General features: G+C 51.9%; 1 protein-coding gene across 3 annotated transcripts in view; it reads right to left on the minus strand.

Moving 5' to 3' along the window:
- The window catches only part of ZNF362 (zinc finger protein 362), a 62,897-nt gene that overhangs the window by 20,742 nt on the left and 23,937 nt on the right, over window positions 1–18,218 (minus strand). For 2 of the 3 annotated variants that reach the window (XM_063666233.1, XM_054463970.2), the window contains 3 exons: window positions 9,402–9,527; window positions 3,923–3,986; window positions 3,492–3,738 (listed from right to left, as the gene is read on the minus strand). In XM_063666233.1, the coding sequence (XP_063522303.1) occupies window positions 3,492–3,738; window positions 3,923–3,986; window positions 9,402–9,439 (349 nt within the window). In that variant the 5' untranslated portion in view covers window positions 9,440–9,527. Of the gene's footprint in view, window positions 1–3,491; window positions 3,739–3,922; window positions 3,987–4,755; window positions 4,873–9,401; window positions 9,528–18,218 lie in introns of those variants that run through there. The other variant, XM_063666235.1, reaches the window with a different exon arrangement.

Consider the following 18,218-nt stretch of genomic DNA (forward strand, 5'->3'; position numbering starts at 1 on the left):
CCCTTAACGTTCATAAGTTATTACCCAGGGGTAATTAAATGAGACCTTGTGCATGTGTAAGATGCCTTAGACACCTTAAGATTAAATTGAGTTAGATAACAGAGGCACTTTGGAAAAATTCAAACTATAGAAAAATACTGAGACACAAAGAAGTTCACTGCCGTCTTATTTATAACAGCAAAATTTTAGAGGCAACTGAAATATGCAACATTAGGAAAGGATTCGGTAAACAGCGATTAATTGCCTCTACTGAACTGCCCATTGAAAAGGAGGTTATGTTTGTTTAAGCAAACTACATATGTATGCACACAAAAAAATAAGTAGGAAAGAATGTGCCAAAATGTGATATGGACAGTAGATTAGGAGTAAAAAAAAAAAAAAAAAAAGAGGCTTAACTGTGCTTGATTCTTTGACAATGAGCGTTTTAAAAACTTCTGTAATAAAAGTTATTCTTTTAAAAATGATAGGACTAGAAACATAATATCAACTGAAGCAAACAAAATCATGAAAATGGTATCTATTGTGTGGTTCTATGTTTTTTTAAAAAAAAAACCTAAAAATTTGTGCATTAAAAAAGATAATGTCAACTTGGCAGGAGAATGTTTTATATCATACACTGGTGGTGGGAGTGTACATTTGCAAAGCCTTAATGAAGCCTTAATGTTAATGAAGGGTAGTCTGGCAACAGCCATTAAAATTTAAACATGGCCAAGCACGGTGGCTCACGCTTGTAATCCCAGCACTTTAGGAGGCTGAGGTAGGAGTATCACTTGAGCTCAGAAGCTGAAGACCAGCCTGGGCAACGTGGCAAAACCCTGTCTCTACAAAAATTACAAAAATTAGCTGGGTGTGGTGGCGTGTGCCTGTAGTCCCAGCTACTAGGGAGGCTGGGGTGGGAGGATCACTTGAGCCCCGGAAGTCGAGGCTTCAGTGAGCCATGATCACACCACTGCACTCCAGCCTGGATAACAGAACAAGATCCTACTCTTCAAAAAAGTTATTAATTTAAATAAATTTTAATGTACACAACTTTTGGCCAAGCAATTCTACTTCTACAAATTTACAATAAAGAAATATTCCCACGTGAGCACAAAGATGTGTGTACATGTCCACACAAAATTGTGATCAGACAAAATTGGACACAACCTGTTTGTCCTCAGCACGAGCTTTGTAAAGAGCTGTGGTCCACTCTCATTAGGGAGAACTGCACAGCCACTAAAACAAGATCCATGTGATACAGTGACACAGAGAGAAGGTCGAAATGAGCTGTCAGGTGAAAAAAGCAAATCACAGACATACGAGGCCATCTATTTGAAAGAACACACACTCAAACTACATATGTAGTTTGGACAAGATATATGTGCATGTAAACGCACAGGAATAGATCTGAGAGGAGACACATCAAACTGCTAATTGTGGTTCTCTCTAGGGAAAAAAGAATTTTTTGGTAAAAGGAGATTTTCATACTTTGTCTATCTGATTCTATATTATTTGAATCTTTTACCTGGTGACTTTATCCATTTTTAACATTTGTGATTAAAGGACAAAATAAAATAAATTATAAAATATGAAAATTCTTAACAATAGTAGGATTAAGGCTATTTTTTCTCCTTCCAGCTTATCGGCAATTTCCAAATTTTCTGTAATGACTATGTATTACCTTTATAATAAAAAGTGGAATATATATGTTTATGACAGAATAGTGAGTAGGAAAAGCAAGTTAAAATCATGGGTACAGCCCTACCACAAGCTTAGCAAAACACACATGAATATTGAAAAGCAAAAAATATGGCAAAGGAAGGAAATGGACCAAGAGCCTCTCTGAGCTGCTCAGTTGGGAGCTGGGGATTATGAATGATTTTTTTGTTGCTAGTTTCTCTTTTTTCCAAATTTCCCTTAATATGCTTATATTACTTTTTAATAATACTTTTATAATGGAAAAAATAAATTTAATAAAATCATAATAACAGGGGATATGCAGAGTGCGGCTGGGGCCTGGAGAGGTTTACCAGGCCCTGTAATTCTTGGGTCACTCTGGGAAAAGGCAGGAGAGAAGGAGAGAGGCAGAAGCACCTGCCTGGCAGCAGGGGCGACAGGGGAGGAACAAAGGCCCAGCCACTGTAGTCTCCCAAGGAAGCCTATCCACCAGGCTCCGAGGAGGCCTCCGGTGGCTCCAGCCCCTTGACATTATCCCAGGATGTCCGCCTGGCACCCCAGCCTCAACCTATCCAAGACTGAGCTCACATCTTTCCCCAACCCTGTTCCTTCTCCGGGGATTCCATCACAAGGGTGGCGCCCTGGGAGTCTCCCTCACCTCCTCCCTCCCCTCACTCTCCTACATCCTGTCCTCTCTTCTCCCACAATGTATCTCAGATCTGTCCACTTCTCTCCATTCCCACTACCACTGCGTTGCCCAGGCCACCACACTCCTGAAGGTCTCCCTGCTTCCATGCTTACCCCCTGACAACTTGGTCTCCACCTAGCAGCCAGACTCGGTTTTCTCAACCCATATCTGAGTGTTTCCTCCCCTATTTAAAAACCTTCAGTGGTTCCCCAGTGCCCAAGGGTCAAGTCCAAACCACTATGTGGCCTACAGGGCCCTTTTTAATCTGGTCCCTGCTTCCTCGAAGCCTCAGCAGAACTGAGCATCGAAACAGAGTGAAGACACGGGCTCTGGAGCCACACTGCCGGCCTCTGCCTCTTACTAGCTGTAAACCGTGGTTGCACGTGGCTTTACCTTTCTCTGCCTCAGTTTCCTCATCTGTTGAATAGAGACATTAAGGTGAACTGCATGAAACTGCTGTTTTTTCTAAGTCAAAACGGTCCAGTGTTCCACCCAATACCAACAGCACACACCTCACAGGCTGCTGGGAGTACAATGAACACTGGTGAACATACACAGGCGCTCGACTGGAGCTGGCTGTCATCATCACAGTCATCATCACCACCTTCCGGGCCTCCCCACCCCAGACGGTCTGTCCTTCTCTTGCTTCCTACACACATACTCCCTCCGCATGTGCGGTTCCGTCTTCCTGTCCCATTTCCTTGGTTTGCTGCCAACCTTTCCTCGCCTTTTGGCTCCTCCAAGGAAGTCTTCTCTTACCCCCTAAATCTGGTCAGGGTCGTTCTCTGGATTCCCAAAGAATCTCGGGATTTCTAAAGTTCTCTATGTGAACCTAACTTTCCTGGTGAGCCCCATGGGGCAGTGACCGGCTCCTGTCGTGTCCACTGGGAGGAGAAGGGTCCTTCCAGCACTGGGTCGTTGGAAGTCCGGTGCTGTGGCTCGTCGGGGCCAACCCCGCCACCCCAAGCTTTGTGCCTTACCCCCAGGCCCTGCCCGCCCTGCTCTCACCTAGCCGGGTCCCATCCTCATCAAGTCCCCCGCTACGCCCGCCCCCGCCCGCCCCCGCCCACCCCCGCCCGCCCTGTCCTCGCCGGCCCCGCCCACCCGCCGGCCCCGCCCACCCGCCGGCCCCGCCCGCGCCGCCTACCTGTGACGGTGCTGGTGGCCGGCCGGGCGTGCAGCGCCACGTCGGGCTGCGGCACCGCCTGCGGATGCAGCCCCGGCACCTGCTGCAGCTTGGGCAGCGACATGACGGCCTGGCTGCTCTCGGCGGGCGCCGGCGGCACTAGCAACGGCTGCTGCGACGAGGCCGACGTGGGCGGCAGGTGAGGCGGCCTGATCTTCTCGGCCATCAGCTGCTCCTTGATCTTGTTAATCAGAACCAGGTTGTCCAGCTGCGGACGGAAGAGGACGGGCTGAGGAGGTCTGGACCACCTCCCGCCCCTTGCCCAGGCCCGCTGGTCCACCCGCGAGCCCCTCGCTCCTCACCCCCCGCCCCGCAGGCCACAGCCAAAACCCACGGGAAGCGAAGCAGCGCCAAGGAGGGTAGGGCAGCCGGAGGGGCGACGTCAGTCTTACCTGGCTGGGCATGGCGGGAGGAGGGGGCCAGAAGTAGGGGTTGTTAAATCGAGGCTCGGCCATCCTGCGGGAAGAGAGCGACTGTCACCGGGAAAAGAGCCCTCCCCAAGGCCTGGGGCAAGCACCCCTCAGCTGCGCCCACTCAAGTCGGGGCCAGTGTCTGGGATCCATGTCCCCATGGGTCCCCCAGCCTCACAGCACAGCAGGCCTCCCACCAGGCCAGGGAGCCACATCTCCAGGCTGAAAAACCTGGAATTCAGTGACACCCCCACCACCCCTCCTTAGTGCGCCCCACAGGGCAAAGGTCACATCCAGACCAGAGTACTCTCAACCAGCTCCCACCCCTATCACCCCAATGCTGGCCAACCAATCTCCATCCCCCAGGAGGGCCCCAGGCTGCTGTGCCAACCCCCTGGGTTCCATACAGAAGGCCCCCCAAGTCCAGAGACAAACTGGGGAGGACTGGAGCAAATTTGTAAATGCCCATCCCTGATCCCTGCCCTTCTGCCCCCTGACCCCTTGAGTACGGATATCCTTCTCAAAATCAGGGGGCAACATGGGGTCACCAGATATAGCCTTTCTGAGGGGCAGTTTGGCAGGACAATTTACAGTGACCCAAATGATTATTGCCCTTTGACTCAAGAAATTGTACTTCTGGAAAGTTATCTTCAAGAAACAGGCCACGTGTGGTTGTTCAATGTCACGTGCAACATCTGACCTACAACGACGTGGATGAGAATGCTGTGGTTACGGAGGGGGCTGAAGAGGCTGAAGCTAGGGCAGTCTGCGGCTCTTTGGTAAAAGTGTGCGACAAACTGTCTGGTGGCCCTCACCTCTGGCAAGTTCCATGGCAGGCCTGTGCAGTTAGAAGGCCTTTTCAACCAGGGCAGTATGAAGGATGGGCCTTCAGGGCTATCTCAGTCTTCCAGAAGGTTTGTCTTCCTGCGACCCTAGAGTAAGTCAAGAAGTGACTTACAGGGACCATGCTTCACAGAGGGTTTCCATTAAGTCTTGCTCCCTGTCAAGTTTCTCTTATCTCTCTTTTACAGAAATCACTTGCCTAACTGGTATTATTGCTTAAATGAAATTGTTTATTTTGACAGGAAAGACCAAAATGAAGTGCTTTCAACCTCTTTTCCTGATCCTATGAGCTTGAGAAGCCCCTATTGGAATGGTAGCTTTAGGGCTTCGGAAGAAAACCCTCAATAAGGACACGATCTAATCTCAATATTTTAAGAAAGAAATTTTAGATGAATTATCTCTTGTGATCTTTACTTGAAAGTAGGCACAACAGGTATTATTATACCATTTTATCAGTGAAGAAACTGAGGCTCAGAGAGAGGGGAAGGAGGAGACCTGTCCAAGGCCACAAGGCGAAGGTGCCACAGTCAAAACTAGAAATCAGATTTGCTCAAGCTGGTTCCTCTGGGGAATTTGCTTTGCAAACCCTAGTCTTTGGAAGAGCAAATGCCCATATGCAAATGGCTCAATATCTATATGCAAATGTCCTTACCCCTCACTCCCAGCCTGAGGGCCAGTTTGGGTCAGAGCACCCTCCTCAGGTGGCTAGGGCAGCTCCTGCCCTCTATCAGCCCTCCTGCTCCTCCATCCACAGGCACCAAGATGCTCTTCCCTCTGCCCACCCATCCCTTACAGCCCAACACAAGAAGTACTTCCTGCCTGGAGTTCTCCCTGAATGCTCCAGACCCCTGGGACGTCTCCTTTCCCAGAACAAACTCAAAACAATAATTATGGTGAGGAGGCTGCAGGTTACCAAGTGCCTCTCTTGTGCCAGGCACAATGACACTGAAAGGCAGGTAGGTACTCTTATCATTCCCATTTTACAGCTCAGGAAACTGAATTCAGAGAGGTGGAGTGACTTGTTCAAGGTCACACAGCAAGTAAGCAGAGAGCTGAGATTCCCACTCTAATCTGCCTGACTCCGAAGTCCAGCTCATCAGTCCCTTACCTATTCAGGGGAATGACGCATCCTGACCACAGGCTTGTGAATAAGCCCTACCTTAGGATGACACCGCTGCGACCCCACAGGTGAGCACCCGCTCACACAGCAGTCTCAGGACCTGTCCCAACCTTGCTGCTGTCCACAGGGGGAAATGTGGAGAGGACTGAGATGTAAAGCCAGGGTAAGGAGGCTCCACGGCTAGGGGCAGGGAGCTTGAGAATTGGCTACACCTGTCCTGTTCATCTGGTTATCCCCAGCACCCAGGCCCAGAGGTTATCAATAATGTGAGTTGCATAATGGAATGAATAAATGAAGTAATAATAATCAGAATGACTTTAAAGACAATCCCATACAATTATCTAGCACTGCTCACAGTTTACAAAGCTCTTCTGTGCCCACTGGCATTCTCATCAGAACCTCAGGAGGATGGCAAGCAAGGAAGAATTTTCACCCTCATTTCACGGAGGAAGAGACGAGGGCACCAGGAGGGAGGCACCTTGCTCAGGCCACATGCGTGAGAAACAGGAAGCAGCACTGTGATGTGATGCCGGGTGCTAGCTCTCTAAGCCTCAGGTTTCCTCCTCTGTAAAATGGGGTGAACCAGGCTACCCTGCCTCACTCCTGCCCTGGCCCAGGACTCTGCCCACTGCACCTCGTTGCTTCTCAGAGAGTTCTGGGAGATCCATCTTTTCCTCTTCTTCAGTTCAGTTCAATGCCAAGTTCAGAGCCACTACCCTGGTCAGGAGGCTATGGGAAGAGGGGGTCTTGCCCAGGGTACCGCAGCTGGGATAGAACATCCTCTCTGCCACTTATCAGACCCCTGGTCAGGCAGGGGCCACCCCTCACCCTGGCTGGGCCCCGGATCACTTAATCTGATCCACACCACCCTTGCCTGATTTCTCTGCATCATTTTCTGGCTGGTTCTAAGTAATTTAATGATTCGGTCAGTGACCCTAGTACTGGTGTCTACCTACTGTGTGACAGGCACAGGGAAGGCAGGGCAGGGGCCAAACATTTCCTGAGCTCTTCCTGTGTGTCAGACACACTGCTAGGTGCTCATCATCAGCATCTCATGTGAGACTCCCAACATGCCTTTGAGGTGGGTATCCCCTGTGCAGCCCTGGGACCTGTACAAGAGGGTCCCAGGGACCTGGCGAGAGGTAAGGGGGGAAGGCAGCCAGGGCCAGCCCAAGCCACTCAGACCTTGTCTAAGGGAGGGGCTTGAAGCCAGAAAGAGACATGGCCAGAAGTGTGTTCAGGACAGAGGGACAAGGCAGAAGGACATTCCTGGAAGAGGTCACAGCTTCAGCAAAGGCATGGAGATGTGAAAGCATAAGGCAGGCTTGGGACAGTGAACAGCACCCACAGGCACCAAAGAGAGCTGCAGAGCAGGGAGGTGGCCAGTCACAGGGCACTGAATGCCATGCTAAGATGTTGGGTTGGAATGCTGGTGGTGAGAAGGCGGCAGGAAGCATGCTGGGCCAGGGGAGCAGTGAAGCAGTGAGGCAGAGGGGACTACCTGAGGACCTGGTGAGGGCTGGGGGTGGAGACAGAGCAGCCACCCGGGGGTTGAGTGTGCATACCAGAATGGGCAGAGGAAACACGCTGGTGGCCAGGCCTCAAGCACGACAAAAGCCAAGACTCTCTACTGTGAGCCCCAAGACACAGGGCTGATCCTTGCAGGGGAGCAAATGTCATTTTGTTTCTCTTATTCTGAAAGGTGAAAAACAGTGGATGGGCAGATGAATGCAACGCCCCTTCCAGAAAATGGCCTGCTGATGGCAGCTGGCCCATCTATCAATCTGTCCATCCATTCATACTGAACAAATCCTCTGGGCCAAACTGGGACCAGTGCTGCGGAACCTGAGCCAACTGGAAAGAACTCTGCCCTCCCCGAGCCCCAAGCTAAGTGAAGGAAGCAGACAAGTGAGCCACAAGCTTCTGCAAAGAACTCCCACCTATGAGGCCAACCACATACCACCGTGGCCTCCCTGAGGTCGAAGCTTATGGGCCACCTTCCAGTCCTGTCCTCCATGGCCTCCCTGCCACCCGGCCCCTTGGAGAAGGCCTGTGTACCATGACACCTGGCTCCTCACTTTCTCAGCCTCCTTTACAGTCCCTAGCCTCTCTTCCCCACCAATTCACCTCCTCAGGATAGAGCGGGAGCCCCCTCTCTCCCACCAGCCTCAGTTCCTGGGTGGCCCAACCACTTTAGAATCTAAATGCCAGCCAAGTCCGAAGCCCCCACCTCCAGCCAGGCCTCTCCCTGACAGTCCCTTTGGCCGACTCCTGGGGTGCTCAGACTCTGCAGGCCTGAGCTGGACTTGGTCTTCCCCTATGCCATGCACCTGGTCTGGTCACCCCCAGCTCACAGCAGGACATCCCCATATGCCCATATGCTCCTGCAGACACACAGTGATCTACCACACTCGCCCTCCCTCCCCACCCACCTCAGACCCATCTCAGCCATGTCCTCAGGATTCCAGTTCCAAAATCTCTCTCAAGCCCACCCACTCTTCTCCAACAGTCCCAGCCACTGTCGCCTCACCAGGACCATGGAACAGCCCGCTCTGTTTGCAGCCCAACATACCCAGGTTCCAATCTTTACTCCAACTCACCAGCTGTGTGATCTTGGGCAAGGCACTTGCTCCTGCCCCCCATGTAAGGGATTAGCAGCCCAGAGCCAGGGACCTGACCCAGCCTGGAGAGGATCAGGGAGGACTTCCCAGGGGAGGTGATGCCTGCCTTGGGTCTTAAAGGATGAGTGGGAGTTAGCCAGGCAGAGAAGAAGTGGGAGCATTCCCAGCAGAAGCAACAGCTTGAGCAAAGGCCCCCCAGGCGAGAAGCCCAACAGTGTGAGGGGAGCCACGAGCGTTCGGTGTTGCCTGGCAGATGGGAGATGAGGCTGGAGCCAGCAGCTGGGGCCAGACCTAAAAGGCTGCTCCCTGACTCGTAGGCCTGAAGGCTAGACTTGAAGCAGTGGGTGATGGGACAGAATCTGTGGTTGAGAAAGGCCCCTCTGAGTGCCCAGCGTAGAGGGGACTAGAAAGGACAGGAGAAGAGGCAGCGGGAGGCCCCCGGGGAGCAGAGCAGAGAGGCAGGGGCTGCGCCTGGGCCAGGGAGGAGAGCGGCCAAAGAGGCCTGAAGCTGGAGGCCAAGGAAGCATGCAAGGTGCCCCCACAGTGGAGCCCAGGAGGCCCACTGTATACCAATGCTGACAAACACAGCCACAGGAACATGCGGACAGACAGCACCAAACCCAGACACAAATGACAGATACAGACCTGTAGCCCCAAACGTGGACTGATGGGGACCCAGCAGCTGCCATGAGGAGGAACCCACAGCCACCACAACACAGGAGGCCGCTACAGGAGGGTAAGCACACACCTCCCCCGGGGCAGACCCAGAGGGTAGCAGCGGGGGCACTCAGGGAAGGTGGGACGAACACAATGCTTTAATCCCCCAAAGAACAAACCCTCATTGACAGAGTGCAACCTGGAATCACAGGCTCCTTACCTAGAGTGTCCTTTCCCACTTGGTGAACTTCTACTCATCCTTCAAGACCCAGCTCAAGTGTTCCCTCTTCTACGGAGCTTTCCCTGAACCCCCAGAGAGTCACTTCCTCTGTGTTCCCAACAGCACCTTGTATATGGGAATAACAATAACAATAATAACAATAATAATAATAATAAAGTGCCAGCTACCATTGATTTCAACATCTGTGTGTTGAATATGTCATGATTCACTGAATCTTCCCAATGACTCTGAGATGCACAATTAGCAGAAGAAAGTGCAGCACAGAGAGATTGACCAACTTGCCCCAAATTACACAGCTAGTAAGTGATAGAGTTAGGATGCCCAGCACTGGCCCAGCACTACAGGGCCAACTGCACTCCAGTGCAGTTATATTTTCCCGGGTGTCCTCCCCACCAGACTTCAAACTCTTCACAAGTAGGGTTGGTGCTCATTCATTTCTGCCAGCCTCTAGCCCAAGGTGGCCACTTCCAATGGACTGGGAACTGTGTCAGGATATTTACAGCCATTATTTTACTCTCACAATAAACCTATTGTACAGATGAGGAAACTGAGGTCCAGAGAGGTTAAGCAAGTTGCCTTAGGTCACAGAGCTGAGTCTGAACTTGAAACCGGGTCTGTTTATCACCCTGTCCCAGAAGGGTGTCTCTGAGGCCAGCCCAGCAAGCACCACAGAGGGGAACTGAGGGAGGGGGTACTGAGGAAGGGGTACATCAGGTGCCAGGCCCTGCCACCTGGAGACTTTCAGACCTAGACAAATGGACACAAAGAGGACAGGCAGCCCAGGGAGGAATGTCACAAGACTTACCCACTGCAAGGCAGAGGGGTTCAGTAAAGCAACTTATGGACACCCCCCACCCCCCGCCCCAGCCCAACCCACAGACATGAAAAAGTGAGATTTGACTGGGCTGGGCATGGTTCATGCCTGTAATCCCAGCACTTTGAGAGGCTGAGGCAGGAGAATCGCTTGAGCCCAGGAGTTTGAGGCTGCAGTGAGCCATGATCACACCACTACACTCCAGCCTGGGTGACAGAGTCAGAACCTGTCTTTAAAAAGAAGACACTTGCCCAGACCCCATGGCCAAATGGGAACCAGCTCCTCACAAAGCAAATGTGAGAGAGCAGGACCCAAAACTATCCGGACACTATGATTACAAAGGAGGCAAAAATAAAAACCTGCGTCAGAAAAAGAAAGCTTCAGGGAGCCACACCCAGAGGGAGGCTGGGAGCAAGGCAGGAGGCAGCTGGGGCCAATCTTGGTCTTTGTCTTTGTTTCTCTGATTTACAAATTCTCTGTAATGCTGTTCAGTTGCTTAATGAAAACAATAAATTTATTCTTAAAAAATGAAAGAAAGTAGTTGGTAGCCCAGTGCGGGGAACAGATGGAGGGTCCAGAGGCACGGGGCAGGGGGAGGTCAGGGTCAGCTGCTGGTGGGCAGGCAGTTGACTGTTGCATGCCAGGCCCTGCACAGCCCCAGCCTCAAAGCATGCACGACTTCGAGGGTGGGTGTCAGGAAGGGCTACCTGGAAGAGGTGGCATTCAATCTGCACCATGAAGCTGATTAGGATCCTACAGGGTGGGGAGACAAGAGGGTCTGTACCACCTCCCCTGCCCTGATCCAGGCCCCCTTCAGCTCTGGCCTCAGCTACTTTAAGAGCCTGCTCACAGGTTCCCCCACTCCACCCTCATCCTCCACTCCATTAGTGCAGTCACTGTGATTTTAATAAAATAAAAGATCACAACCCTGCCCTTCCTAGGACCCTCCATAGCTCCCTACTTCCCTCCAGACAATTTCTGGATTGCTTAAGCCTTACATGTGCGGGCCCTGCCAATCTCTCTGGCTGTTCTACTTTGCACTGCCCAGCCAGACTGAACATCTCACAGTTCCCCCAGGGCTCTGCTTCCCTTCTCACCTTCCACAGGCTGCATCCTCTCCCTGGTGCTCTCTGCCCTCCCCATTTCACTAGTGAATTCCAATGCATCCCTCAGGCCCCAGCTTACAGGCCACCTCTTCCTGGAAGCAATCGGGGACTGCTCTGCCTCCGTGCCTGAGCTACACTGTGTGCTCTCCTCTCTGCTCCCTTTGTACCCTGCGTTTCCATCATCAGAACCCCTCTCACCCCATGTTCTGTCTGTTTGCTCATCCATCTCTGCTGCCAGACATGTGCTCTGTTGGGGAGGGATCATGGCTGAATCATTTATCTTTTAAGCCCTGCGCAGTACCTGATAAAGGTTTGGATTAATTAATTACCTAATAATCAGGTGGGGGGAACTGAAAGGGCTGTGGCCTGGATAGAAGGAAGCCCCCTCCCCCTCCTCCAAGTCCCCTCCACCCACTCTGGCACTGTGCTGTCCTCTGTGTTAACACTGTTTACTATTTCCTGTATCTAAGTCCTGTCTTCCTAATTGACCCAAGAAGGGGCTGTGTGTGTTCTCTAAAGACTAGCCAACCCAAAAAGGATGTTAACAGCTAATAAACACAGAAAATGGTTCTGCTTCCATAGCAGTGAAAATTCAGTGGGTTTAACCTGTCAAAATAGCAACAAGAAATAAGAAAATGCTAACACCCAATACCGGTGAGGGTAGGGTGAAACTGGCACCCTCATGTATTATTGGTGGGAGTGTAAACTGTAACAATCATTTCTGAAATAAATCTGGCATGAATTTGTCATGAGCTCTAAAAATGTCCAAACTTCCTGGCCTAGTGATCCCATTCTTGATCATCCATCCCTAGAAAAATATAGAAAAAGGTATATGTACAAAGCTGTTTGCGTCAGTGGTTTTTTACAGCAGCAAAAACCTGGAACAGCCAAGATTTCAAACAGGTTCTGTTTAAGTCATGTTACCTGGTGTCATAGTCTATGGTCGTTAATAACAGCTAATGTTACTGGCCCTGTAATGACTCATTTAACACTCACATTGGCCTGTCAGGAACTGAAGGCACAGAGACCAGGAAATTGCCCAAAGTCAAGCAGTTAAGTGTAGGATTTGAATCCAGACAATCAGGCCCTAAAGCCCATCCTCTCCACCCTGACACTGGATCCATTAAAAGGAAGGATTGAAACCACTCTGCAGTCATTTAAAAAAATACTTGTGATACAACAATAGTCAGGGGGGAAATAGGAAGATTTTTAAAAACTGCATGTATAGACAGATCAAGGACATCTATATAAAAACTGGGTGCTGAAAGAAAAGAGGGGAAGAAAACACCAAAACGCTAACAGTGGTGATGCTTCCGGCTTGGAGCAGGGGCAGAGATGAGGTGGGTTTTTACTTATTTCATATCCCTGTTTTCTAATTTTTCTCCATGTCACAGCTGATGGGGCGCTAGGCCTGGAAGAGTATTGTTATGTGACTTTTTAAGGGAATATTTTTAATAAAACCAAAAGTTAAGCAACCTTTGACAAAGCAAGACACCCCAAACCCCAGCCTAAGGCCCTGCAAGTTTACCCAGGAGAGTGGGGCTCAGGGAAGGACAGGGGCCTGCTCAAAGTCCCACAGCAAAAGCCTCCAGCCCCACCCATGACCCCAGCCAGGAGAGCAGTCAGGAAGGGACTCCTGGTCCCATCCAGGGGCCCCAGCGGGGAGGACCAAGCCGAAGGAGAGCCTGCCCAGGGCACTAAGTCTACCGCTTAAAATCCTTCTTGGATTCCCATCACTTTTGGGGTATAGTTCAAACTCCATAGTCTGATGCTCGGGTTTTTGCCAAGAAGGTCCCCTGGCCACATTCATCTCACCAGGTGTGCCCCTTGGCACCATCCCTCCAGCATCAGGGCCCCCAGAACAAGATGATCTGATGTGCCATGCCTTTGCACAGGCTGAGCCCCTCCATCTGGGAGCCATACCACCCAGCTGGAACCCTGCCCTCAAAACTCTGCTCAGCTGGCACCACCTTGAGGAACTGTCTGGTTATCTGGTTATTTGTCCAGTCCCCCAAGTAGGCTGTGGGCTCCCCAAAAGCAGGGCTTGGTCTGGTTCTTAGTTACAACCCCTACCCCAACATAGCCCCACAGCTCACCCAGGTCTTCCCTCCTTTCTCAACTTAAAGGTCACTTTTGACGTTTCCCACATAGGAATTGGGCTACCCTGTTATACACTCCCATGGTCCTCTGCCTTCTCCCTACCCCACCTTTGTATTAATACAATGAACCTAAATATGCTTTAGGCCTGTCTCCCCATCAGCCGTCACTGCTGCAGCCCCAGAGCCCAGCGCCAGCCATGCAGTAGGGCCTCAAGTGCCTAGTATACACTGGGTACTCAACAGATGTTCACTGAGGGAATTGATGAGGAGGGGTCTTTCCACGGGAGCCGTGAAGACAGAGGAGTTTGCCAGGAGAGCCACTGCGGCAGAAGGGCAGCGTGTGCAGAGGCTGGAAAACTGTTAACTCCCTGGGAGAGCAAAGGTTTCTCAAACATAATCCCTGCCCCCAGAGAGGGGCAACAGCTACTGCTGCAGTCGGGCTGGGAGGGAAGGGAGGGTAGTGGCAGCATTCTCAGGAGGGTGAACTCATCTCACTGTGGGAAGAACAGACTTCAGGAAGGTGGGACTTACTGATGGGGGAAGGGGAAATTGCAAGAGGGAGATGCCAGAGGAGAGCATGGCAGGTGGAAAGAACTGCATGTGCAAAGGCCCCGAGGCAGGAAAGCACACGGCATCACATGGGTCAGAGGTATAGTGGAGGAATTCACAAGGGAAGAAGGGTGGGGTGGCTGGAGCCGTTCATAAAGGACCAGAGTTCCAGGCTAAGATGCTCCAGTGAAAGAACATAGCGGGGACATGGGAGGTCCCTGAGCAAGGGAGAGCCATGGCCAGGGTTTTCAATGGACAAGCTGTATGGGGCCAGAAGGATGGCCTGGAGAGGATAAGCAGATGGTCTAGGAGAGGGAAACTGAGGCTTCCCATGTTTTAGGCTCCTGAGACATGCTCAAAGTTTGCCTCCCATGGCCCCTCTGCCCTCTGCCACTCCAAGCAGCTAGAACCTGAGCCCCAGCCACTGCACCCCACCCCACTCTCAAGACTTTGGCCAGGTCTGGCCAGCACCAGAAACACACTCCTGGGAACTTCCTTCCCCGGAAGGAAAGAGGCTCCCGGGGTCCTGGATCCAATTAGATCGGGTTTCCGCAGCCCCACGGGGCTGGCAAGGGCTGTTTTCATTGTGATGGCAGGGCTGATCAGAGCGGGAGGAGTTGCTGTCTGTGCCCAGGTCAGTGGGAGCTGGGAGCCTGCCCCTTCCCCTCACTGTCCCTCCCCCTCCCCAACACCCTCAACCTCTGGGCCCCCCATTCCCACCTCCAGCTACCCAGAGACACCCAGGGCGGTTGACCCTCTCTGGGGGCCTCAGTGCCCTCATCTAGGGAAGGGGCCATGACACCCTCTCAGTTCTGAGGGAATGTTCTACAGGCTTGGAACACATCCCCCTCCCTACTTCTATTTCTCCTGGGGACCCCCAGCTCCTATCCCCACAGGGAACTCCTTCTGCTGGTATGAAATGATGATGGCAATAATAATAATAGTTGCTTCCTCCATGCCAGGCACCTTAAGATACTTTACAAGCATTTCTCACTCTGGCTCCTAACGACCCCATGAGGTAGATGCTGTGAGTGTTTTGAAATATAACATATATTCAGAAAGATGCTTAGAACATGAACGGACAGCTTAATGACATACAAAGCACATATCAGGAGACCTAAGAAGCCCTCACCCTGGGTCCTTTCTCAATTTCTGTCCCCATGTGTCCCCCAAGCTTCTATGGTCATCACTTCTTTGTTTGGGGTCAGGAATGAGGCTCAGAGAGGTAACTAACCTGCCCAAGGCCATGCATCTGGTGCAGGCAGAGGTAACAGAACACTCTGGCCATTTTCTCTCTGGGCCTCCTTTCCTGCCTCTATAAGGTGAAGGGGTTCAACCAAATCATAGTCTGGGCTCCTGGACCCTTAAAGGGGAAATGTGACAGCTCGAGGGTTCAAAGTATGGATTCTGGAGGCAGATAGCCCCAGCTCAGGCCTTTGGGATTGCTACCTAAATCTCCAAGCCTCAATTTTCTCATCTGTAAACTGGGGATGATCATGGTATCTCCATGGGTTGTACTGAGGACTAAGTTAGCTAATATGGATAAAATCTTTCAAACACTGCCTGACACACACTGAGGACTCCTGAACAGTCAGCTGCCGTTGCTGTTGCTAGGTTCTCTAAGGCCTAAGGGAGCCTTTCCCAACATTCCAAAGACCCACATGGAAATCTGACCAGCCAGTGATGCCATCTGGGGGGTGGGGGGTGGCAGTAGCTCTGGGCGGCCTTCAGGACCCACAGGGACCATTCTTCTGACTGGCAAAGATCCAGGTCTGAGATTAACTAAAAACAGGAAAGCCAACTGCTGGACCCTGGCTCTGGCCTGGCCCCCAGGAGCTTTCTAGACAGGTCTCAGGGGTCCTGGACAGGGAACGCCTGGCAGGCAGTGAAGCCTGCTTCCCTGCTATATCCCGGGACCTCCAAGGCAGGCAGCCTGTGGGGCAGGCCAAACAGGCCTCCAGCCTGGGGTGCAGGCCAGCAGACAGAGCAGGCCCCAAGCAGGCCACAGCAGCAAAGGGAAGGCTGAGCTGGGCTGGGCTGGGCAGAGAAAGGAGTGGGGAGGGTGTGGGGTGGACAAATGGCTCGCGGGGAACAGGCCAGGGAAGATTGGCTACAGGCCCCATCAGACTCAGCCTCACCTGCTGCCTCATCTCCTGCAACTTCCCTAGGTCCCAGTGCCACCACCTTCTCTTCGTCCCTGAATTTCTCACCTCGGGGTCTCTGCCCAGGCTGTTCCCTCTGCTCCTTCCCCATCATCAGTCAACATAGTGACCAAAATCTCTAATCTTAATCATTATGTGGCCGGGCACGGTGGCTCACACCTGTAATCCTAGCACTTTGGGAGGCCAAAGTGGGTGGATCACCTGAGGTCAGGAGTTTGAGACCAGACTGACCAACATGACAAAACCCCATCTCTACTAAAAATACAAAAATTAGCCGGGTGTGGTGGCACACGCCTGTAATCCCAGCTACTCTGGAGGCTGAGGCAGGAGAATTGCTTAAGCCTGGAAGGTGGAGGTTGCAGTGAGCCAAGATTGTGCTACTGCATTCCAGCCTGGGTGATAGAGCGAGACTCCATCTCAAAAAAAAAAACAAAAAACATCATCATTTGTGTGATCTTTTATATAGTGCCTGTCTACCTCCGCTAGGGCAGGGACCTATATACATCAGTTTTCCTCCCATCTATCCCCAGCATCTAGCACAAAGCCTGGATATAGTAAATGCTCAAGAAATACTAGTGAATGAAGGCAGGAGATGGAAACAGGCTGCTGGCTCCACCATTTCCAGCAGATCCAGGCCAGGTGTAGGTGCAGGCGTGAATGCAAGGGTGTGTATGAGACACACTGCGCAAGGGCTAGAATTTGAGGCTATGTGATCTCAAGTGTAAATGAGTGTGTGCACGCAAGACTCATCTACATGTAAAAACACACGTGTGCACAAGGAGGTCTGAGTGAACAGAGCTGTGTACAGATGAACACCATGCGTGTGGGAGAATGTGCAGATGATCAGGCATGTGGCTGCGTGCTGTTTCCCGGGAGAGTGCACGGTGTACGCTTGGGTATGTGGTCCTCCCAGTGGCAAGAGCGAATGCACGTGCTCCTGTGTGATGTGCGTACCGTGTGTGCATGCACACTCCAGCAGACATGCTTCCTGAACTCCTGGCTCCTAGGGATCCAGTTTAGGACACCTGTGGTGGTATTTCTGAAATAGCAGAGGAGTGCTCCACATTGGCAAGGATGGTGCAGGAGGTACGGTCAGAGGTGGTAATGGAAAAGCTAATAGTGTGAATATGTATGAATGTATTTGAGTGTGTTGAAGGGTTGTGCCCCCTCTCAGGCAGGTGGCCCCCCATAGAGCCCCAGAACCTGGAATGGCTGCCTAGACTGTCCCCTCAAGAATCCTAAAGCTGGCCAGGTGCGGTGGCTCACGCCTGTAATCCCAGCACTTTGGGAGGCCAAGGCAGGTGGATCACGAGGTCAGGAGACCGAGACCATCCTGGCTAACACGGTGAAACCCCGTCTCTACTAAAAATGCAAAAAAATTAGCCGGGCGTGGTGGTGGGCACCTGTAGTCCCAGCTACTCGGGAGGCTGAGGCAGGAGAATGGTGTGAACCCGGGAGGCGGAGCTTACAGTGAGGGGAGATCGCGCTACTGCACTCCAGCCTGGGGGACAGAGCGAGACTCCATCTCAAAAAAAAAAAAAGAATCCTAAAGCCCTTGCCCAAAGTTCAGAAAAGGACCCAGATGGTGGAGACCCCACCAAGGGTACCCTTGTGGCCACATGGATGAGGCAGGGAACAAGGCAGGACCCCTTAGGCCCCAGAACCAAATCCCTCGGCCTTCCCTACACAACTTATCCACTAAAGACACTCTTCAGCCACCTCCCCCAAATTCCACCCAGCCTCCAAAGCCCAGTTCCAGCCCCAGGTTCTAGAAAGCCATCCCCATCACCATGGTCCCAACCAACTCCCAATGCAGCTGGCTTCCTCAATCTCCCCCCAAGTGCCCGGCGCACCCTGTGCATCCAAAACTGTTGCCCCCATTGTACAGGGGTAGCTTCTCCGCTAGAAAAGAAGCAACTGTCCCATTGAGCACTTTCCCCTGCCTTTGATCCCCAAGGCAGATACTGCGGCACCGCCTGTTGGCCTCTGGGGAGCAGAGAGAGATGCACGTGGCCTTGGATAAGGCCTGCTCCTCTCCCTTCCCACTTCAGTTTCCCCAACAGGTA

The sequence above is a fragment of the Pongo pygmaeus genome, chromosome 1 (genome assembly GCF_028885625.2).
Source record: "Pongo pygmaeus isolate AG05252 chromosome 1, NHGRI_mPonPyg2-v2.0_pri, whole genome shotgun sequence".
In the NCBI taxonomy this organism is placed as follows: Eukaryota; Metazoa; Chordata; class Mammalia; order Primates; family Hominidae; genus Pongo; species Pongo pygmaeus.